The sequence below is a fragment of the Coffea arabica genome, chromosome 2c, assembly GCF_036785885.1.
Source record: "Coffea arabica cultivar ET-39 chromosome 2c, Coffea Arabica ET-39 HiFi, whole genome shotgun sequence".
In the NCBI taxonomy this organism is placed as follows: domain Eukaryota; kingdom Viridiplantae; phylum Streptophyta; class Magnoliopsida; order Gentianales; family Rubiaceae; genus Coffea; species Coffea arabica.
Window position 1 is genome coordinate 11073458 of NC_092312.1, and position 24286 is coordinate 11097743.

General features: G+C 35.7%; 2 protein-coding genes across 3 annotated transcripts; one reads left to right on the top strand and one right to left on the bottom strand.

The window, feature by feature from the left end:
- Nucleotides 1-329: 329 nt before the first annotated feature.
- LOC113725933 (beta-galactosidase 6) lies at nt 330-12609 on the top strand. The gene is made up of 19 exons (XM_027249377.2): nt 330-678; nt 778-873; nt 1179-1291; nt 1609-1675; nt 1835-1927; nt 2880-3023; nt 4087-4175; nt 4299-4404; nt 4502-4589; nt 5562-5680; nt 6168-6332; nt 8001-8200; nt 8670-8776; nt 9266-9375; nt 10010-10117; nt 10862-10972; nt 11240-11451; nt 11646-11973; nt 12300-12609. Exons 1-19 carry the CDS (start codon nt 493-495, stop codon nt 12408-12410), a joined length of 2553 nt encoding a protein of 850 aa, XP_027105178.2. The 5' UTR covers nt 330-492; the 3' UTR covers nt 12411-12609.
- A 545-nt stretch (nt 12610-13154) lies between these two features.
- Nucleotides 13155-17842, bottom strand: LOC113725934 (uncharacterized). Of its 2 annotated transcripts, none has more exons than XM_027249380.2 (6): nt 17335-17842; nt 15710-15889; nt 15193-15217; nt 14955-15062; nt 14636-14794; nt 13155-13500 (listed from the first exon to the last, which is right to left on the bottom strand). In XM_027249380.2, exons 1-6 carry the CDS (start codon nt 17584-17586, stop codon nt 13304-13306), a joined length of 921 nt encoding a protein of 306 aa, XP_027105181.2. In that variant the 5' UTR covers nt 17587-17842; the 3' UTR covers nt 13155-13303. The 2 variants fall into 2 exon arrangements, with proteins under 2 accessions (XP_027105181.2, XP_027105179.2); XM_027249378.2 differs by having other exon boundaries at nt 15133-15217; nt 17335-17839.
- Between the last annotated feature and the right edge of the window lie 6444 nt (nt 17843-24286).

The following is a 24286-nucleotide window of genomic DNA, read 5'->3' on the forward strand; positions in this document are numbered from 1 at the left end:
GCATTGGATGCCCATGGCCTTGAAGTCTTGTCGTTGCATAGTTTGTAAGGTAGCAATTACAGTCTCTCATACACCTCCATGGCTCCACCAAATAAAACAAAACAAAAGCCAATGTATTCAAGGCAGGAGCGACCAAAAGGGGAAGACAATATCATTATAACATATCAATCTCTTGGAACCATCGTTCATTGTCAAGAACATGGATAATGTGGACTGCCTAACCAGATGTAACTTCATGATCGAATCATCCCAAATACTGCCAAAGGTATGGTCCTTCTTAAATATGTCAAGGAAGGAGGCAAAGGTGGGGGCTTGAAAAAGTGGGCTGCAGAATAAATATTCCTCTTTTTTGAACCGAACAAATGTGCAGAACTAGATTCCGCAAAAAAGAATTATTGTGCATTGATGCTAGTGTTGTTTTATGTATAATCATGTCAAATAAAAGCATTATTTATACGAGGTTTGAGTTCATTGACTGTTAGTTGCACTGAGATGCTGATGGGAAGAATGAACATGAGAACCATAATTACCCTCTTGGTAATCTTGGTCGTTGAAGGCTGTTATTGGGAAAGAGGGGTTTCAACAACTGTAACTTATGATCATAAGGCATTGGTTATTGATGGAAAGAGGAGGATTTTGCAGTCAGGCTCCATACATTATCCACGAGCTACACCTGATGTGAGTTGGAACTTCATTTCTGAAGTTAACTGGTAATTACATGCAATTGTTGTTTTTGGCTGATTTTGAGGCAATGCTACTTTTACTGGAGAACTCCAGTTGTGGCCAGGCATCATTAGCAAGGCGAAGGAAGGAGGATTGGATGTGATCGAGAGTTACGTTTTCTGGAATTATCATGAACCTGTTCGAGGGCAGGTATTAAGTAAATCATCTCTCGCTTCAATACTGAATATATTACTCTTCTTTACTTATTTGATGTGATTATAGTTGATAAGAAACATGACTGCTTGGTTTAGTATGTCGAAATGAGTAGAATATGATGAGAGGAGGACATTATCTCAACTGCTTGTATCATTAATCTGTGATAATGCCGAACTCTGGTTGTTATGTTAAGTTCTGTTTTGTGTTTGTGCCTTCTGTTTGACTTCGTGGTTTGATATCTGTTGTTGTAATGAGTATTATCTCGGTCTCACTTGTGATTTTGTCTCGTACATTTGTAGTATTACTTTGAGGGCAGATTTGATCTTGTAAGGTTCGTGAAGACGGTGCACGAAGCTGGCCTTTATGTCCATTTAAGAATTGGCCCCTACGCATGTGCTGAATGGAATTACGGGTTTGATTCTTATGCAATCTCCTTTTGATTCTGCAACAATTTGTCCATTATTTATACTTGCAAATTTTGTTTGCAACATTTTTTTTTTCGGCTTTTTTAGCCTGTAGGTAGTACTCGAAATAACTCATTACGTTATGATGTTTATGTTCTTAATTGACCAGTGTAATATTTATTCTGGTATGTCGAACTGATCAAGGCTAATTAATCTCTGACATGTTGTTTGAAGCTGAGAAATGAATTTCATTTCTTTGTATGCAGTAAGTTTTCAGTGTGAAGGTGTCCATGCTCTTCTTGACTTCTGTTTTTGACATGGACAGGGGATTCCCTGTTTGGTTACATTTTATTCCTGGAATTAAATTTCGAACTTCGAATGAACTTTTCAAGGTAATGGGCACATAGACTTTCTAAAGATCTTTCAATTGTTTAACTGCCTAGTTAGTTTCTCGATTTACTTGCGGACAAAACCCAAGAAAAGGATTAGACCAATTTAATTGGGCCAATCTTCAAGATCAAGATGTTTGTACTTTTCTGTAATCCATGCAGAGGGAAATGAAGCGTTTCCTGAAAAAAGTAGTCAACTTAATGAAGGATGAGAATCTATTTGCATCTCAAGGCGGTCCAATCATTCTTGCACAGGTGGTAATCTCTTGCCTTTGTCATAGACTCTAGAAGTGAATTGTATGCATTGGCTTTTGAAAATATGGTTTCTTTTCTTACTGGTTTGATTGATTGGTTCGAGTCAGTAACCCTTTTATGTAGCCTTTTGGACTGTTGATCGATTGTGTGAATGATTAGTTGGTCGTGAAGACAATATTTACTATATTGTGGGCACAGCATCTGCGAAGTTTTCTTGATCCCTTCTCTCTGTAACAAGATCATGTATCCTAGGAATGTGACGATAAAGACTTTGTCAGAAGAATATTGGAATTTTAATTAGTTCAAAACTTATCTATATTTTGGTGTCACGACCCAAACATGCAGGCTGGAAAACGAATCAGACTGATCCTTTGAAAGTTCCATAATCTATCTGAGCAACAAGATATCCTGTTGATAGCAACTTAATCACTTTAAAATAAATCTTTTTTTGGGTTCCCGAAGAAAGTTTGGAGCCCTAAAGTTGAAAAAGAAAAGTGACCCTTGTGTTGGGGTTGGGAGAAGTGGCTTTAGTCTGTGAAAGTTTGCATGGCAATGAACCTAGGCCTTGATCTCCGGTATATCTTGGTGCTTCCTGCTTAATGTTTTACTAGTTCAAAGTTAGTACTTGTTCTTTAATTGGAAACTCAGCTGGAGAGGCATATAGAGACCGAAAGCACCATACCATGTGATCTGTCAGAGTAAAAGTGCAGCATGTTTTCAATCTTAAAATAACCCAACTTCTCTTTCGAAGTGTCCATTTCAGTGACATGCTTCTAGCCTAATTTTTATGCAAGAAATGACCAACATCATGATTCGTCAGTAACACCTGTTTCAGTGCTTGAGAATAAGTTCTATGAATCTAATTTCTTTTTTAGTTTTAGTTTTTCCTTTTTATTGGCTTTTCTTGGCTTGGCTACTCATTTTTTCTTCAACTTTTTTTACTCTATAACAGGTTGAGAATGAATACGGGAATGTTGAGGATGCCTATGGAGTTGGTGGAAAGTTATATGTCAAATGGGCTGCTGAAACAGCTGTTAGTCTAAATACTACAGTCCCGTGGGTGATGTGTGCTCAGAAAGATGCACCTGATCCAATTGTATGCATGCTAGCTTTCAATATTTCTCTACCAAGAATTTTTCCTGCACCATGTACTAATATACTTGTTTACTGCAAGTTAAATAAACCAAAGATCATGAAGATGGGGATGACTTTTTATTATGCGTCAGACATCAAAACTTGGTTACTTGGAATAAGTTAGTTTTTGAAGGTTCAGGCTGGTGCAAATCATATTTATCTTCTTGCTTATCGGGATTGAGGGGAATGTTGGTGCATTCGAGGAATATACTAGATGGGCGGAATTTCATCAAAGCCTACTAGAAAGTGAAGTCATTAAGCATGAAGTCAATTACCCAAGGAAGAAAATATAAGGAAATCATAATGTAGTTGGAAGGGTACGGTCTTAACTTTGTAGTTAATATACTTACAGCTGGTAGGTTTGATCCCATATAACAGTTATAGAATTTGGCAGTTAGTTATTTTAAGGAAAAGAAGATTTGGCAACTAATTAACAGAACTCTTGAGAAGTCCTAAAGGAGTCAGAGAGAGCTCTACATGTATGCCATGGAGCCCCCTAACATGTCAAGTCCTGCAGTTAGGTCCTAAGGTTTATATGCATAGGAATATTGAAAATTTATTCAGTGTGCCCCCCTCACTGGACTCGCAGTTTCTCTTGTACCATGGTCTTCTAGCATTAGTTGCCCTCCTCGCTCTGCAGAATTTTGAATTCAAGAGTGGTTGGTAAATGATGAGAATAAGAACTTAACAGACCAGAGATGCAAGATTCATTGATTACTGTTTTGCTGTTTCTGAATTAGAATGACTGTGGACATGGAGGAGGATGTTGTAAAAACATACACTGAACTGCTTCTTCATTGGCTTAGGTGATAGAAACTCTGATTATTCACTCTATTGTCTTAATTTTATGTGCTTAACAACAGTATTTTGGTATTTCTTGAATTTCTCAAAGGTACGTGCTATCTAGTGATTTAAAGGCCCAATGTTGTGGCTAAGCATCATATTTGATATCTTTATTACATGTTGTGCATGAGTTTTGAAGATCCCATAATACTTTCCTGATGTACTAAACTTTAAGAATGCAGATAAACACATGCAATGGCTTTTATTGTGATGGATTCACCCCAAATTCCCCTTCCAAGCCAGCAATGTGGACAGAAAATTACCCTGGATGGTTGGAGCACGAGTCCTTCATGCCCTCAATGAATTATTTACTGGCATAGTTGTACATTATTTTGATTTATTTTCCAGTTCATTATTTAGGTTGGAATTTCTGAGAGCCTTGTCTGGCTTGCAGGTTTCTTGCATTTGGTTATCCCATCCCTTATCGACCTGTTGAGGACATTGCTTTTGCAGTAGCACGCTTTTTCGAGAAAGGCGGAACTTTTCAAAACTATTACATGGTAGGTGATATGTATGTAAATTTGTTAGTACAACTGCAAAATAATCTGGTGCTTTGAACTTCGATTTTATAGGACTTCAACTTAATTTCTTTTTCAGTACTTCGGTGGCACCAACTTTGGGCGAACTGCAGGAGGTCCTTTGATTGCAACAAGCTATGATTATGATGCTCCACTGGATGAATATGGTAAATTTTCTTAAATGTTGTTACTTGCAATTGGTCTTATGAAGGGATGTGAAATAGTAAGCACGCAATATTATTAATGGTCACCTTCAATGTTGGCTATCTTGCACAGTATCTTATTTAAAGCCATTCCTGTAAAAACTAGATGGAGTGCATGACAATGACAATGTAACAGATGGAACTTAGTGAATTGCCCACATTAGAAGCTACCACCAGAATACTCAGAACAGGAAAACTAACTTGAAATGGAGAAGTTTTGTCATCTCTACTCCCTGTCTTTTTATCCAATGCATTTCTTCTTTGATTCATCTATAGAAATGTAGGGGCGGGGTGTGATCTGTAACCGCCACTCTAACAAATCCCCTGGCTGATCTGATATAGAAAACTTCTTTGAATTGCTGCCTCGGTATACACATCATCTGATCAATTTTATGCTGTTAAAGTTTATTTCAGATACTGGGTTTATCAGTTAACACGTTGCCTAATCATAAGGTCTCAGTTAACTTGGCTGCATCATTGACTCACTGGCATATTATGGTGAATCTTTGTTCTGTCTGCAATGTGATCATACATCCATCTTTTTAGCTTTGACTCAGTAATTTCTAGAAGTTACTCAAAACGCCAAGTCGACTGGGAGCTGCCGGCTCCCATTACATTATCGTTCAGTTTTGGCTAGATTTTTTTCACAAAAAAAAAGAAGAAGAAAAAGTGAAGTGTGCTGTCATCTCTCTATTTGCTTTATTCTTCTCTCTCTTACAATTTAGCATCCCGACTCTTCGTATTTGCTATAGCTTTCATGTTCAAGTTGCCTGCCAAGATATGGCATAACTAATGTGACAGGAATTTTCTCCACAGACATTGAATTTCTTTTATCTGCTTTATAACAATGTGGTTGAAAGAAGAATTGAATTGATAGAAATCCTCATCCAAGGAGTTTCAGTTACTGGTCAGATTACGAGATGACAAATGATGCAGGTTTTATTAGACAGCCAAAATGGGGACACCTGCGTGACTTGCACATTGCAATTAAGCATTGTGAAGACTATTTGGTTGAAGCAGATCCATCTAGAGTATCACTTGGTATGAACCTTGAGGTATGCAATGCTCCAACTCCCTCATGACCGATTATAGTGAGAAACTGAAATTGCCAAGTTTGGAATAATGTTTTGAAAGGCATAACTGGTTATTGAATAGTTATAAACTTTGGTGAGGATATACAATGTTTCCTTTCAAGTATCCTTTACCCAGGATACATTTTGGAAGGTAGAAGAATTTGGTTGCTGAAGATTTTGTATTGCTTTTGGAACTTATAATGGATGTCATGATGAATTAACCTGCTTATGTTTCAGGATATTCTGCCCCACACCAGCACCACCCCCCTCCCCCCCGAATGTTCTGAGTGATTAGGTTACCAGCTAACTGATTTTGCCTCATATGTACTTGGTCCTGTAACTTGCTTATGATGTTGAATTACAGAATTTTACACCTGATGTAGGAATAAAACGTAAAACCAGAGAAAAATGTTGCTGAATGTGCTCTTTTTAATTCCATCATCTTGACAGGATTAATTTGTTTGATCAGGCACACGTGTACTATAAAACTTCAAACGATTGTGCAGCCTTTCTTGCTAACTATGACAGCAAAGTAGATGCCAACGTCACATTCAAGGGGATTTCATATTTCCTTCCTGCTTGGTCTGTGAGCATTCTTCCAGACTGCAAAAATGTTGTTTTCAACACAGCAAAGGTAACTTGTGAAACACTTGCATTAAGTTATACGCAGGATAGACACAGCGAAGGGCCAAGTTTTAAATCACATGTTGACTTTTTTGGCCTAATATCTAATCCCACAACGGTGGGATTAGTTGTAGGTGCAAGGCTTGAGAGTTATTTTTTGTAACTCTCAAGCCTTCACAATTAGATACACCAAAGAGACACCAAAGAATTATTTGTAATTCTTTCTTCTCCCAAAATTATTAAGAGCGGGTCGCTTAAGCGGTGTTCGGAGATTAGGCAAAATTGGCCGAACTCCGTTATCAATTTTCGAGTGCGTTCTTTCCTTATCTCTTTTATTTATTCCGCATTTATTTAGTAGTTTCTTTTCAATTGTAGTATAGTATTCAATATATTTGTCAGGTTTATTTGTAGTGTTTTATACGGTTCTTTTGAGCATATTTTTCTTATTCGTGTGTCCGTCTATTTATGTATATACGAATCTGATTGTGATAATATACTATGCACGTAAATTCTGCCATAGGAAGATTGGATTTTAAGTGGGACCGCTTGTGACTCCACCAGCCTTTCCTGGGAATTTACTTGGAATAGTAATTCTGTAGATTGTTTTAACGATCTTTCTTGGAAATTACTGAATCGGTTTAAATCACTAGTTGAATTTTTGAGTGAAAAATTACCCGATTTCCCCAACATCACAGCCCTGCTTAAGTTTAGAAATTTTTGCAACTCTTTCAAGATTTACTTATATTGAATGGAGATTGTACTAGTGCTGTATCTTCTTCTCGTCCACTCTGCCAAAGAGAGAAAATCTGTTTAGCTACGATGACGGCCTGCTTGTGAATGAATGGAGCTTCTTTTTCGGTTTTGGAATTTCTTGTTAACAATTACTGCTGACTATTCTGCCAAGCAAACAGAGTTCTCTAGTTGGTTTTGATGCGCTTTATACAGGATTGCACTTAACCTGTAAAGAGTCTATGGTTCTACTGATTTAGATAAAAGCATTTAATGCCAAAGATAAAGTAAAAACTTCGAAAAAAGACTACTGATTTCACAGCCAATATCATATACATGAGTTCAAGACTGGAAGCACACCCGGAAGGAACTACACTAATTAAACTGCACATTTACATTATGACCATAGCCTTTATTGCCAAAATCTGTTACTTGAGAATTCATTTGAAGCTTTCGAATTTGACTTTTTACTTTTTCTTTGTATGTATTAAGTTTTCAACTGAAAGTTGACAGGACAATAGCTTGTTAAAATATTTTGGTGCACACAATCACCAAAGATGTAGGTAACATATATATATATATATATATACACGCGCGCGCGCATATATAAATATCGTTGACATATGAAAGTTTCTTCATTGACAGTCCAATTGCTGTTCCTCAGTTTCTCATATGTTTTATTCAACAAGAGTTTCAGTCCTAGTGCTGTGTAACATGAACCTTCATATTTCAGTTGCATTAATTATGTTTAGCATTATGCTTGTTATGAGAAGATCTATGACTCGTATCACATTGAACATGCAATTAACTTGTTTCCCTAAGAATTTTTCTCTGTGGATTTCAATCTCATTTTGGTAAATTTTTTTTATGTTTCAATGCTAGCGTTGCCCTGTTTCATGACCATCTTGATTAAACACTCTATATATTTTTTTTTTTGGTGATGGCCAAGGTTGTGTCCCAAAAGACCCTTGATGATGTTTCATTTGTACGTAATACGATTACAAGGAAGTCTTCTTTGGCGTCATCAGCATGGGATTGGTATAAAGAGAGAGTGGGCATTTGGGGCAGCAACTCATTTACAGCATCAGGTTTACTAGAGCAGATAAATACAACAAAAGATGCGAGTGATTTTCTATGGTACACAACAAGGTAACTACTACACCAGGTATCTTGCCGGTTATGATGGTTTATGTGAGTTGGTTGGCGCCTAATACTGTTATTGGCTCGGTGATGTACATTTCTGGGATAATATTACAGAACTTCACCCTCCCCCGTCCTGCCCCATCTTGTTGTGTCTTTGTGGGAGACATTAGTGTCATAAACGCAAACATGAGTTTCTGGGTCATCGTAGAACTAGATCAGGTATTGTTGGCTATAGTTTGTTTGTTAGAATGTCAAATCTTTCAAAGTTTCTTCTGGGTAGTTTTTGTTCTGAATTGAGTTTTCCTTTCGAAACCCAAAGCGAATTATCAAGTTTCACTGAGTTTAACTTCCAGAAGCAACTGCTTGTACTCCTAATATCATTACAATTGGGATGCAGGCTTACTAGTTTTTTCACAATTTCTTTCTGCATCTTACGAGACATTTGTCTAATACCTTTTTCTCTTGTTGTCATCAGTGTAAATGTGGATGAGAAAATTGAACGACATCACAAGAATGTAGTAGTCTTGAGTATTGCAAGTTTGGGGCATGCAGCACTCGTTTTCGTGAACAAGAGGCCAGTAGGTAACCACGCATTGCTCAGATTTCTTGACTTCAAAAATTATGCAGTACTCGGTTGTTCTGAAAGTTACATTATATACTTGTCTCCCAACATTGACGCTGGTATATATCTTTGATTAAGATGACCAGAGCAAGTTTGCAAATCTAAGTGCTAATATTACTTGTAGATCAGAAGACTGTCTATCGTAGCAATTTACTTTCTAAATACCCATCAAACATTAGTTCTGACATGTTGAGCCTTGCATCATCTTCCAATAAAATCACTCCTTTTCAAATATGGTATGACCAATTGGTAGCATACATTTTGACTAATTAAATGCATACATGTGACATTTGTAGTTGGTAATTTTTACTGACGTGACATCAAATATGTCCTAGTTTAGTTCAGGATCATCATACAGATTACTACTGTAGGTATGGCATCCAAATGTTGGTTAGAAAGTGCATATCTGTAACGGTTTTTTTTTTTTTTTTTGTGGTCTTTTCTTGTAGGATTTGGTTATGGTAATCATGATGATGCCAGCTTTGTGCTTAAAAAGAAAATTAGTCTCAACCCTGGAAATAACACGTTGGATGTATTGAGCATGATTGTTGGTTTGCAGGTATGCAATTTTTCTTTTGTTTTTCTTTTTCTGTTTAGTTATGAAATTAAAGATTGCATTGTATCCTTGGCTGCTTTTCTTTTTGACAAACAGTAGAATTTTGATGTAAATATGATTTTGCAGGTAAGAGGAACAAATTTAATGTGTACATGTGCTGTATTGTCAACTTCTGGGTTGCTAGATTCTTTTATGTCCAAAGAATTAACTTATGATGCATGTTTTCTTGATAAGAAACATCACCTTGAAAAGTTGTTGGCCGCACCATTTGTCTTCCTAAACTTCATCTGGAAGAGGATTTTTAATGTTGATACAAAATGACAAGAATGGTACCTCTTGTGTAGTGATTTGATTTTGGGATGCTAGTTTTCTTTCTCCATTCATTGTAAAGTTGTTCCCCTTTTTCCTTGTAAACCATGTGAAAAGTAGAGGCAAATCTGGTGCTTTGCATGTTAAAATTAACTCACAAAAAGCTGTCTGAGGTCCATGGCGGCATGGATTTTTGTCTTCCTTCATTGCATGATTGATGGTAGCCTGCATTAACCAACAACTTCAGAATGTTACATAAAGTCTGGCACTTTCTGTCTTGTGCTTTTATATCGTCAAGCAATTCTCTGACACTAAAACAAATCACCAGAACTATGGACCATGGTTTGACATTCAAGGTGCAGGAGTTAATTCTGTTGTTCTCAGTGGTTTGAAGAATGCTAAGGAAAATCTTTCTTCAAAAAGATGGAACTATCAGGTTCTTACCTTTGCTCTCACGCAATATGTTTCAGTATCCATTGGTCTTATTCAATGTTTGTATTGATATTATTGCACTCAGATAGATAATATGATTAACTTCTGTAAATATATCGATCATGTAACTTTATTTCATTTACTTGTTAACCAGAAAAACCATGAGCACTCTGTATGATTTCCCACTGCAATATATAATGTCCAATCCTATTAATGGATAATATATATGGGCAAACCATCTTAGGTTTTTTATGCATTTACAACATTAGATTCTAGTTCAGTTAAAAGTTATCCAAAAAAATAATAAAATAGAGCATTATGAAACAGGTTCTGTTCGTCAAAAGTAGCATGCCAGAGTGGGAAAGGCAAGGGCAGTCATGCCTCTATGTATAAGAGATCAAAATCATATGAAATGGTACTAGAAGTAATGCTGGTGAATGATTAAAACTTCGACTGAGTGACATTGGATGAATGTTGAATGTAACATTCTCACAAATGTAATAGTAGATTTTGAGAATTGGAGCTTTATTAACTCAGTAAATACTCTATGTACTGGCAACTTCAGTATCCAACGTTGCGTTTGGACTCGAAGAAACGACTGCCAAAATTTCTGTGACTCTGTCATTCTGTATTCCCTTGCCAGAATTTACTAAGCTGTTGTTCATGGAAACTGTGAAAAAAGAGAGAACTTATCTTGGGTTTAATGAAGCAAATTTGACCAATTATGGACTTGGCATGCTATTTTCAGGTGGGACTCGAAGGAGAATCCCTTGGATTATATAAAGTAAATCTTCAAAATAGTTCACTATGGAAAAAGGGAAATGCTTTACCGACCAATCAGAGCCTAATATGGTACAAGGTAAGTCATGTGGTTGATGTTTTCTAGTCTATTGAGTTGAAAAAGAGATAGCAAACTTTAATGTGTGCATAGCTGTAATCTGACAGTAGATATAGCAGAAACATCAGCTGTCACGAGAAATCATTCCAGCTTAGTGTAATTAGGTGAAATTGAATGAATATTCTGGCATGGTAGTTGGTAAAATGAAGTTTTTCCCAAATAGTGGACGGGGGGTAAAATATGCTAAGTACCTCTGCAGCATGCTTAGTTTGCTTCTATTTCTCTCAGGGCACCTTTCTTGCTCCTGATGGAAAAGGTCCAGTATCCGTTGATCTCTCCAGCATGGGGAAGGGTCAAGCATGGGTAAATGGTCGGAGTATAGGGCGATACTGGCCTGCCTATCACTCTCCATCAACTGGCTGCACCGACAATTGTGACTACAGGGGAAGCTATAATGCGCGGAAATGCTTGAAGAAATGTGGTCAACCTACTCAAACATTGTAAGTTCGAATCACACATATGGCCTCTGAAATTGATTCACTCATGTTCTGTCAAATTTTATCCACTAATCTATGAACATTCCAGCAGTTGGCACTGTTTAAAACTGGACGCCAACATCTTTTCTGTTCTTCATTTGATTCTGTATAAAGGGACAAATTTCAGGACTAATTATGTAACACATAAATTATGTTAGGTACCATATACCACGCCATTGGTTACATGCAGGCGAGAATATACTCGTTCTCCACGAAGAGATAGGAGGTGACCCTTCAAAAATTTCTTTGGTCACACGGACTGGGCAAGAAATCTGTGCAAGTTTGTCAGAGGCTGACCTTCCACCTTCTGATACTTGGAACCCAAAAGTAGGATTTTCGTCTGAAGTCCCTCAAGTTCGGCTGACCTGCGACCAAGGTTGGCACATAGCTTCAATTCGCTTTGCCAGCTTTGGAACTCCAGAAGGAGATTGTGGAGCATACATGCAAGGGAGTTGTCATGCCAATGTGACTTCCATCTATCAACAGGTGAGAAAATTTTCTGTTTCCCATGTTTGCCAGGGTTTTTACCAATGATAACAGCCTTCAAGTTATTCAGCAGCTTGGCAATTTAAAACCATTGTGTTTAGTCCTTACAAAGAGCCGATCTTGTCCTTCGCGAATGCAGCACAATTATCATGCCCTTCTAAGTGAAAATACGCAAGTGTTGGTGATTATCATGTGACATTCTTACTCTGCATCTTTTGCCATTGTGATACCTGGCGAAGCTTTCGAATACTAATTGTTCTTTACTAATTTGCTTCAATGTTGTCTGTTAAGATTGTTTTTGACATGCTTCAATGTTGACACTGCAGGCTTGCGTGGGCAAACAGCAATGTTCAGTTCCTGTCTTTGCAGCTAACCTCGGAGACCCATGCCCTGGGGTGCTGAAAAGGGTGGCAGTTCAAGCTCTTTGCAGTGTTTGAGACACGAATCAATCCTTCTCATGATTACTAGACTCGACTCAGAACGGATGTTTGTCTTACAAGTTACCATTTCGCTATTTCTTGAGCTTGTCAAAAGCAGAAACTGTGAGGAAACCATACCGGCTTATGTCTATATTACCCTGCCGGAAAATGGCCCCTTCAATTTCGGTAATGCATAATTGCATTGAGCTACTTCAAATCTTTTTAGAGTCCTGAACTTAGAATTCGCTCCTAAGCAAGCACTTCAACAACGCGTCTAAAGGGAACACCACCATAATTTGAGCTTTACTACATCCATGTCTTGCCTAAACCTAGAACAGTGAAATGCAGACATAGCCAGAGGAATGAATCTCCACAAATGAGAAATTGGGGTCACTGCGTTTTGACTGATTAACATGTAGAAGTTCTCCTCCTAGCAAGCATTGAGGCCAAAAATGCAGCAACTTTTACATTTATTTACTTTATACAATGAAATACAGATGGAGCAGGAAATGCCTATGCTTTGAAAAAAGGCACAGTTTTTAAACTTGAAAACTTAATAGCACTAATTTAGTGAAATGATAAAAAAGATGCAGTGCACCTTATTTAATACAAAAAAAAAAAAAAAAAATTCATATCCTTGAGGTCCTATCCTATGTAGCTTTTCTCAGCAACCCTTACTAAGGGTTAAGCTCGTTGAGGCTTAAGTTTAATGAATGGGAAAGGCAATGGCAGTTCCTATAAGTATATATGCTTCTATGATCATGTTGAAACCATGCTGTTCCGTGGGTATAGTCATTCAGAAGTAAAAAGTTTACCATCTATTACAAACGGTTTGTCATGCAAACACACACAGCATTTTTCCATTATGCACTGCTAATATACGAGATAATCCGCATGTAAAGAAGCACAAATTATACAACAAGGAGTATCTTCCCAATGTGCTTGCTGCCTTCCATTAGCTTGTGACCTTCTGATGCTTGACCTAATGGTAAATACTTGTAAACTACTGGTTTCACCTTGCCTGCAGCGATTGCTGGCCAAACATTCTTCTCCACTTCACTGATGATTAAAGCTTTGTTTTCCTTGCTTCTATTGCGCAATCCAGCAGCTGCAACAGAATATTTATGGAGTTAATGTCGTAGAGAACTCTACCATGCAAGGAGACATACTTTAAAATTTTAATCCATGTCTTGCAATGAGCCACCAGCAGAAGATAAAAGATTTCAGTCATCAATTTTGATTCAGAAAATACAAGGAAATCTCCTCAGCAAAGTTCATATTTAACTTGATGGACAAATATATATACATTCAACTGCCACAGGGCAGCTTGCGCGCTCTCACTCTCCCACCACATCTGAACTTCATGCATGCATATATACAACCATAGCACAGATTGATGGAACATTCACCAATAGCTACCTCCTCCCTTTACCCCCTTTCCCTCCCCAAACTTCATGCATGCACATGTATAGCTTTAGCAACATATCAATGCCTCTCCTCGCCTTAACTTATGCACGCATACAAATAGCCGTAGCAACATATCAATGCATCATTCACCCAACTGTCAATGAAACTAGATAGTGGTGCACCGAGATGACCAGGAACAGAATTCAGGCAAAGAATGGCTTGCAGGAAGTTTACAATTGTCAGCAGAAAAGCTCTGATAGGGAGTTGAGAGTTGGCCAGATATGGAAGATTATCAGGTTTCATTCTTTGAATCTATTGGATGCCATTCACTAACCATTCACTAACCTATGCCCCACCATTCCTGTGGCAGCTCCATGTCAGCCACAATTTTAAGTTTTATTTAAAGTTTAACTGCCACTTTTCCTAAGTCCAATTTACATGCAATCTTCTCATATGAATGAACAAAATCCAGAAATTCTGAAAGAGTAAATGGAAATGCAACGCCTGCTCCATGAGATGCTGCGATTTGAAAGCATGAAAAGCTTCAAGGCACATTTTCAGGGGAGTGTGTTCCCAAGGTCCATTGGGTGGAGTTGGTAGCAACTAAAGTAACTTTTGTTGCAATCACAATGGTCAGAATAAATAAATATGTATCTCCGCATTTTTATTTCCTCAAAATGCTTCCATTCATACTCGCAATTCAAAGACATGCCCTGAACCATTAGGGCAAAACCAAAAATGTTTTTCAAAACAAAAAAGTTAATAAAAAAGAAAAAGAAAAAAGAAAAATCATGCAGATACTAAAACTATGTATCCGACGGGGAGGCTCAACATACCTTGCACTGTGAGACGTCTCGCAAGCATACCTGAAAGATTCACTTCAGTTACCGTCCCACCCATAAAGCCAATAATAAAAAGCCTCCCACCAAGATTCAGGCTGTCCAAATTCCGCTGGAAGTACGACCCACCAAGGTTGTCTAGTATAACATCAATACCTATCTCATAGCACATAGAATCAGTTTTTCCTCCAGAGGAATGCAAAAAGAGATGATAGGGTAGAAGTATTTATACCTCCATGTGAATAATGATAATGATATTAAAAAAGCAACTGCAAAAGAAATAGTCAACATGAACAGTAGATATTCATATTCAAACCTTTTCCTCCTGTTTCTTCCTTCACACAGGCTACAAAATCCTGAGTCTTGTAATTGATACAAACATCTGCCCCGAGATCCTTGCAAGCAGCTAGTTTTTCATCACTTCCTAATGGACAAAAAAAACAGTTAACTGAAGATCCATATGAAACATCCACTGATAAGACTAGCTAGTCAACCTGCTGTGACAAATACTTTGGTCACTCCATAATATTTAGCAATTTGGATGGCAAATGTACCAATTCCACTAGAACCTCCATGTACCTGGAAAGAAATATATAATTTAACTGGCTTGTTGCATCACATCTCATGAAGGATTTAAATTTCAATCAAACGAAGCTTATCCAGAAATGATGGAAAGTCCCTTAAACACAAATATTTTCCCCTCCAATCCACCACCTTGATATGATTTCATCCTATAACCTAACAAATTCTTTGAAGTTGAGTCCAACTTTAAAGATTACAAGAACTTGGAGATGACCATAACTCCTCACCCCAGACCCTACTGCTATGATCAAAGAAGTAAAGTTAGGTGTCCAAAGGACAAAGTATTTCCGATATGACTAATCTTCTGTGTTCTAAATATCATAGTATACAATCTCGCAAAAGTACCATAAGTTCCTTGACACTGACATGGCATTGCGAAATAAGTGACAATACATCAGATTTATATCCCCAAAAGACACAAAAGAACCTGTTTTTAAAAGGAAATTGGAAAAAAAAATACTAATCAAGAAGCTTCAGTTTATGAATCACCAGAAGAGTCTCCCCCGCAGAAAGTCGGCTCATCATGAAGATGGTTGACCAAACAGTGCAAGCTACCTCAGGAAAACTAGCTGCATCTTGCAAAGAAACACCAGATGGAACAGGAAGAACTTGTCCTGCAGGCACAGCTACTTTCTCTGCGTACCCCCCTCCACTAACAAGAGCACATACCTGCATAAATCCAACACATTTTTGTCAATGTACTCGCACACATATTACCACCAGAAGAATTAAATTCCAGTAACATGTAAGACATCCTCCTATCTAATTCTTAATTTGGAAAACCTCCTGTTACCCATCACACGTAACAGTGTGTGAGTAGGAGGAAAGGGGGAGAGGAAAGAGAGATAGACAGAGACAAGAGTGGAAGAGAAAGAGAGATAGATATAGACAAGAGAGGGAGAGTGGGCCAGGAAGTGCAGAGAGTAAATCTAGGTATTTGTGGTAACATCTGTTCAAGCTAGGTAGGGAAGTTAGAAATTTATAACTTAAAAGGCCAGCAAAACAGAAACTGGCGTAATAACGAAAGATTCATGAAAATTTCTCGTCTAAGGCAATAGTATGAAAAAAACCTGGCTTTTTTCTCCAGAGTTCATGAAGTTTAACTTGAAAATCTAACAAGTGCAACTGTAAAAGCCTATTAGCCCATTCATGTTTGGCTATGTAAAATGCTTTTTTATACTACACTCTCTGACACTAAATAATTAGATGGAATTACATTTGATCACATCTTATTTGATATCCTCATTCTATACTAAGTTCTTGTCTCTCAAATCCTCCTTTTTCTGATTGATTATCATAAACATAACTCTTCCAGCTATCCAGTAAATTTGCCACATGTCCAAATCATCTTAATCTATGTCAACTTATTCTGTTATGCCGAGAGGTTATGTCATCAAACTACTGAAAATGGCTGGAAGCCCTTGTCCTAAATCACTCACTAACTCATTCAATACTTCCTTAATAACATGTACCAGCAAGCTCTCTTCCAAAAGTAATCTTAAAACTCACTTCATTTTTCCCAATCGCCTGATGCAATCAGGACAGTCAAATATTTGATCTCAATGAGAACATATACACAACTGAACTACTAGCATCGTTCTTTTGCAGTCACAAAATTTTAGGCTTCATGACCGCATAAGGAAACCAGGAGTTTTAAAGTAGTTTCAAGCCAGCCAAAACGTACAGCCCAGTGCAATGTACATAATTCAGGAAAGTCCTCTCCAGAAACTAATAAAGTTCCAATCTTTACGCTGAAGACCATAAAACCTCAAGAAAAATAAAACAACCCAGTTAATTAGTATGTAGTCTAAATATCAAAGAAATGCTTTAGCAACTTTATTCGATTCCTTTCATTGAATGAAATTCATTCTCTCAATAGTCAGCAGTCACAGAAAATTATACAAGCTACACGGCCTGCACTATTAAAAGTAAAATCCAGTAAAATCCTCTCTAGAGATTCAAGTTTCAATTTTTATTCTCAAAACAATCAAATTTCAAGAAAAGGAAACCAACCCACTTAATTATTCATAAAACATCACAGGAAATGCTTCACCAATCATAATCCATTCCTAGTCCAATTAATTTGAAAATATTGTTGAAGATTTGCCCCTGACCTGATCACCAATTTTCCACCTAGTAACATCCTTGCCAACAGCTTCAATGGTACCAGAGCATTCAAGACCAGGGTACTCACTATCACCCTGAGGGGGAGGGTGTTTGCCCTGGCGTTGAAGGGTGTCTGCTCTGTTGAGAGCAGTAGCTGCAACTTTAATCAAGACCTCGTCATCTTTGATTTGTGGGTCTTCTACTTCTTTCAATTGCAACACTTCTGGGCCACCGGGGCTTGTGATCACCACAGCCTTCATCGTTCCTGAATTGTTTTCTTTGGAGTTTGGTGTCCTTCTCAGTGTGCGAGTCCAGAAGCGGTGTTTGTTTTGAGTTTTGACATGAAGGTTTTTGCTGTCTCTTGACGTGGATTTCTGTAGCACACTAGAGAAGTTTACACGACCGGGCGGCTGTGACTAGGGTCCAGGGATGACAATGGGGCGGGTGCCCGCAAGGAGCTAATTGGGAGGGGTTTGGAGCGGGGGTGTGGGGAATTTTTTTCCCCTGCTTAGAAGCGGGGCGGGGGAGTACCTCCGTCCCATCCCCTGCCCCATCACCCGTTTTAAAAAAAATAAATATATAAAATATATATATAATTATATATATAATAGATAATTTAATTAGTTACAAAATTATGATAATGATATTATTAATTATATATATTATATAATATTTATTAGTATATATAATATAATTGATATTATTAATTATACTAATAATTATATATGTGTACTAATACAAATTATTAATTGATTATACTAAATTTACTAATACATTTATACTAAAACCCTAATTACATTTAATACAATAATATTTTTTTCTTAAAAAAAGCACAAACACAATAATGAATTAGTGATTGTATTTGTGCCAAAAGTAAAAATTTGACTATTTTAGTTATTTTTATTTCATCATGTTGGATTGTATTCAAATAAATTTTATTTGATTGTTTTTATAAGTTTCAATTGTAAAATTACAATGAATAATAATTTGATGATATGTTGATATTTTAGTACTTGATTATTTGCTAAAATTTAACCATAATAAAATTATATAACAAATTTTTATTAGTCTCGCGGGAATATCCGCGGGGAAGCGGAGCGGGGATAGGGGATGGGGCGGGGGCGGGAGGAGTTTGTAGGCAGCGGGGCGGGGGATAGGGGAGGGGTCACCCGCCCCAACCCCGCCCCGTTGCCAACCCTAGTTGTAACTGGCCAACTTTGGAGTTTGGACCGACTCTTGTTTCCTATCCATCAAATTCTACAAAAAAAAAAAAAAAAAAAGAAGAAGAAAGAAATACTCCTTCGTCCCAATTATTTAGTCATATTTAGGTAATTCAACTTTTTAAAAATAATAGTTTGATTGTGATGTTTGTACTTCTCTTTTCAATTTTACCCCCATAAATTTAAATTTGAAATTTAAATGGTAACATACATATAATTAGAAAGAAGGGTTATATTGAAAAGAGAAACTAAAAGTTTTTTTTTTTACTTTTACAACATGACAAATGTTTTGAAACATTCTAAAATAGAAAGTATGACACTTTTAATGGGATGGAAAGAGTAATATATATCTAGTTCGGAAAGGGAGAACTACAGTTTTTTCATTTTTTTTAAATGAACTTAAAGTTTTAAACATAAAACTTATCTGTCGAATCTTTTGTTCCCAATTCTAATTTCTAAAAGAATAACCAAACGCTCTCTATTTCCCATCCTCAAATTCAAAGATCGTTGTTTTCTTTTGTAATTCTATTAGATTTTGTTTAATTTTAGAAGTACCAATGCATTTTGTTTAATTTCAAAATATGGTTGTGGTTTGTGTAGGATTTAAGATTTTTTTTGTAGTAGGTACAATTGAAATGAATTTATTTATTTGAATTTACAATTTTAAAACTTTATTTGCGTTTAAAAATATTTGACATTTTATCATGTGATGTTTTAAATTGGTTCATGGGATATCCTATTCTGTGCACAAATGTGTGTGCGTGTGTGTATATACATAATCATCGAATCAAGATTGAAGCAGTCTGACTCACTGAATCTCGACCCGATCACTTTCCTAATTCAATTAACGGTTCGAGTTTCCAAGACATGGCTAATGCATCTCAATGGCTTTTAACAGCATGACATGCCAAAGAGCTTTTACGTTCAAAACATAATTTCATTCCTAGTTGTAAAATTCAGTCTAGCCTGACGGTTGAACCAATCAACTCGGTGAGCCGGATATATGATCGGGTTGGGTTACTAATTAAATCAGTTAAACAACAAATTCGTTGACCAATCAATGACTCAACGGTTCAATTGATGAATCGGATAAAAATCATCGGTTGAAACACTAAACTTAAAAATTTTATTATTTTTATAGGAGTAAATCTTATTTACGCTGATAATATATATACAATAGACTATTATGGTTGGATACTCGATATATTTGCAAATTTTGGATTTCAAATTCAAATTCGAGTTATGTGTCATGCATCTAATGGTGAAAGTGTACACACTGTCAGCGTATAGAAAATTAAATTTTTTATAATTTAAAATAGATTATTATATTATATTATATAACTATTGTGCAACTCATAGTTGAACTGCTCAACCTACGCTTGACCGGTGAGCCGATGACTCAATCACCTCTCTGGGTTGAACTCAGGTCGGATTTATATTAATAACTATGCTTTCATTTTCTCTCATGGGTTGGATTGAATCAGCGAATTTGCTATACTATGGACAAGTATAGTTGACAGACAGCTTAGTGGAGATTGAAGTATCTGTCATCAAATGAAAGCAAATTCCTCGATCATTGGCACTTGTTGCAAGGAAGTTGAGCTTTTGAGCTGTCTTTTCAGCTCATGATCAACCGCGACCATCAATCAACCATTTCCATTTACCAAAATGCTGTCCACATATTCGCAAAATGAAGCAGATTTCAGATGTTTAACTTACGAAACACCTGCATGGAGAACCTCTCCAGTGATCTACTAAATACATCTAAACGCTCGACAGTTCGAAGACTACAGTACAGGTTCGTGCAAAATTACAGATGATGGATGACCTTCAACCACATTTTTGCCCTATACCATCTGAATCAACACAATTTGATCCGAATCACTGCTGAGATTGAAACTTCACCTTAAATTAGGAAGATCATTGAGATTGTGACCATGATTGTAGGATCTTACAATCCTAAATTCTACAATCTTGATACAATACTATCGAAATTAAGTAGTACCGTTGCCTAAAGAAGATTTTTTTTCCCCTTAAACTATTGAGACTAAATGGAGACTAAATACTAAAATTCAGGACAAGTTTCTAACTTATCAAAAATCAAGACCCTGCATTATTTATTCCACAGCAAACTTAGCCACTTCAAAATTACCCACTTGAATGTTCCCCCGGTCCATCACAAGTAGAGGTGTCAAAATGGGTGACTTGGGCGGGTTTGGGTTGGATAAAATGGGTAATGGGTATAAGTGAGTCAACTCATTTATACCCATTTAATTAGATAGGTATAAATGGGTAAGTCAAAAAATGAATTGGGTAACCCAATTACCCATTTATAACTCATTTATTTTAACTTTTTGCAAACTCATTTAAATTCATTTTTGTAAACTAAGTTATCAATGTATACCACTCTTTGTACCCATCATTAGTTTTAAATATTTACTTATAATGTTCAATAAACTTAATTACCAATTTTTTTCATTTATACTCTATGTCACAAAATTACCTATTATTTAATAATTGAATAATACGAATATAAAAATTTGAATTAAGTACTATAAAAATTAATATAAAAACTTAATCCAAAAATTTTGAACCCCTAACATTTTTTTCATATATAAATTTAAAATTTTATTTTATAAAGATAAGAAAATAGGCTAAAATTTATCATAAATTGGTAATGCTAAAAAATGAACAAGTTAACAAACTAAGAAAAAATAAAATAATAAGATAAAACCAACAAATAATAATAATAATAATAATAATAATAATAATAATGTTAACATAATGACAAAATGAAAAATTTGAAAAACAAAAAAAAAGGTAGGAGAAAAGAAGAGACTTGGGGGAAGAGAATTTTAAATGGGTTAATTGGATTTGATGGGTTACCCAATAATACCCATTTAATAAATGGGTAACACATTTATATCCATATACAAAAATTTAAGATACCCATACCCATCTATTAAATCTAATTAATTGGATTGATTTATCACCTCTAATCACAAGTATGCCAAGCAGTGCCTTGTTGATTACTAGCCTCCCATGCGTGGCAGTTTAGTGACAGAAAGAAAAAAAAAAATAGAAAGGTTAAAGTGTGAAAATGTGGAAGTTACTTAAGTGGGCGTGCATGTTAGCTACCGAGACGCTTAAAGTGGAGGAATGATGCAAGGATCTTCTGTTTCACTTTATGAATCATTTTTTGCCCTAATATTTACTAAATTGCTATATATCTTTCAGAAATACCTTAAATTAATTCTTTTTCTTGTTTCTGTAAAATTCAACAATTGCTTGTAGGGTAGCATATAAAAGCTAACAGACTAAATAACAATATATAATAGAAAAATAATAAAAAATATCTATTTAAATTCCATTTTTCAGTTAAATTTTGTCAATATATGATTTTTTATATTTTAGTCCCTATTAGTAGTGTTAGAACTTAAAGAAACAAGCAAAAGAAGTAAAATAATGAAAAATATATAGCAATTTAACAGATGTTAAAATAAGAGATGGTACGGAAATTGAAACAGAGCCTGCAATCATGTTGACATAAAGAAAGTCTACAAATTTGCTTCTCGTACACCTCGGAGCCAATGGCAAGTTGCAACCATGTTGACATAAAGTCTACAAATTTGCGTCTGGTGCACCTCGGAGCCAATGGCAAGTTGACAAGGCGGTCTCATGAAACCAATTTGTAGACTTTATGTCAACATTACTTCACGTTACGTGCCTCGATGGCCAATATGCATGCGCACTTTAGAGACTTCATCCAAATAAACGACCTGGCCATCCCCAACCAAATTAGAAAAACTTGTCCTTTCAATGGGCCAACTCTAGATTTTATGTCACTGGAAGGGCCAAAATGAAATATGTCCTCGTTATCTTACTCTTAAATCCGGTCCTTCAACGAAAATTCGCAAGTGTTGAAAGGACATCCGCAAAGACCTTAAAAGCGCAATCCTAAAAGCGTTAGAGATAGGGTGTTGAACGAGTGTAACCGAACCGACCGACCGACCGAGCATCTTAAAGTCAAGCGCAAGTGTTGAAAGGATATTAAAAAGGACCTTAAAGCGCGGTCCTAAGGCGACAGAAATAGCGGTGTAAACAGGGGTGTGACGAGTTTAATCGAAAGCGTGCATTTTTATTTAATTTATTTTAATAAATTTAAAATTTTATTTAATTTTAATTTATTTATTTGTTAAACTAAATTTAAACAAATTTTTTTTATTAAACTTGAATATTATTAAATATAAAATAATATTTAAATTTAGTTAAATTAGTTAACAATCAAATTCAAAAAAAAAACTCTTATTAAGTGAATTTGATTGAGTCTACCTATTATATAAGAAGAAAGTGGAGTTACTGTAGCAACTTCGATGATTGCCAAGTGGATCCCTCTCATTTTGACACGTGGCCCATTCCTTTTCTTTTCTTCATTTTGCTTTGTTTTTTCTTTTGTTCACTTTATTTCCTTTCTCCTTTTTTATTAAAGATAATTAAACAAATCCTCATGTACACTGCAGGTTTGTTATTTAGTTTTCACTTTGTACTCCATTTTTTTCTCCTATCATCCTAATTAATCATTTATTCTATTTTTTTTCTATTGGATTAGTTGATGCATTTTCTTTCATTTTTGTCCATAATAAACTAAATGAATGATTTCATTATCGGAGATCAAGAATGGGTTTGATATTTCCTTTCTTCCATAGTCCAATAATTATGATTCATGATCTTCTACTTTTAATGTCTCTTTTTGGTATATACTATTTGATATTTTTTTGTCATTTTTTGCGTCTTGATCAGCAACCTTTGCTTATTGCTTTCCTCACCTATTTCTTCTTCAGCTGACTTTCTTTTCTGCCCAAAATAGGTATGTGATGCTGTGAATATTTTTCCCCAAATCTAAAGAAACATTTTTTTAGTTTTTTATATTTTATTTATTTTGAAACTACTTTTTGATCTTTTTATTTTTGGAAAAGGCTGACAACAAGACGGGTGGTGATTACATGAAGAATTTTTAGGCTAACAATGAAAGAATTGTAACTACTTTTCTCTCATAAAATAAATAACATCATTATGCATATTCATTCTAATTCTAATTTTTTATTTATTAAAATTGTTATTTGATAATAGGGTGATAGTACTACAGTAGAGGAGAAAAAAATCTAATAAATGAAAATCCAAGGTAAACAAGGATCAGGAAGAAAAAAATAATGCATATTAAAAATTAACCAGAATCTCTTAATTTATGGATAGGTAATTATATTTTAATTTATATGAAGTTTATTAATTGTGAAAAATACTTATAAACTGGATAAGGTGGATGACGGGTAAAATAATTGTTGGGGCTAGCAATTTAGAATGTGAAGATAATATTTTATATCTCTTCATTCAACATTTTGAATGACTAGCTTGTATCCATAATAGGTAGTTTATTTTCATGGTTTTAATTTTAGCAAATGATAGCTTGGGAATAAAAGAAGTGCAAAATTAGATTTCAGAATCTTCTACTTAAACTGGTTTTATATGACTTTGTACTCTTATCCTTTTCTATTGCCCATAATGATAGATAATGTAATTAGAGTTTGAGATGATTGTTAGACATAGAATTGGACATATCATTACTATTTGGCTAAAGAAGTTAATAATATGTTGTCGATTTGACTAGCTAAAACAATTGCAGTTTTCAAAGGAATGCATTTGGTGGGAAGTTAGTATTGAGGCTTTTAGCTTAGAGTGTCAC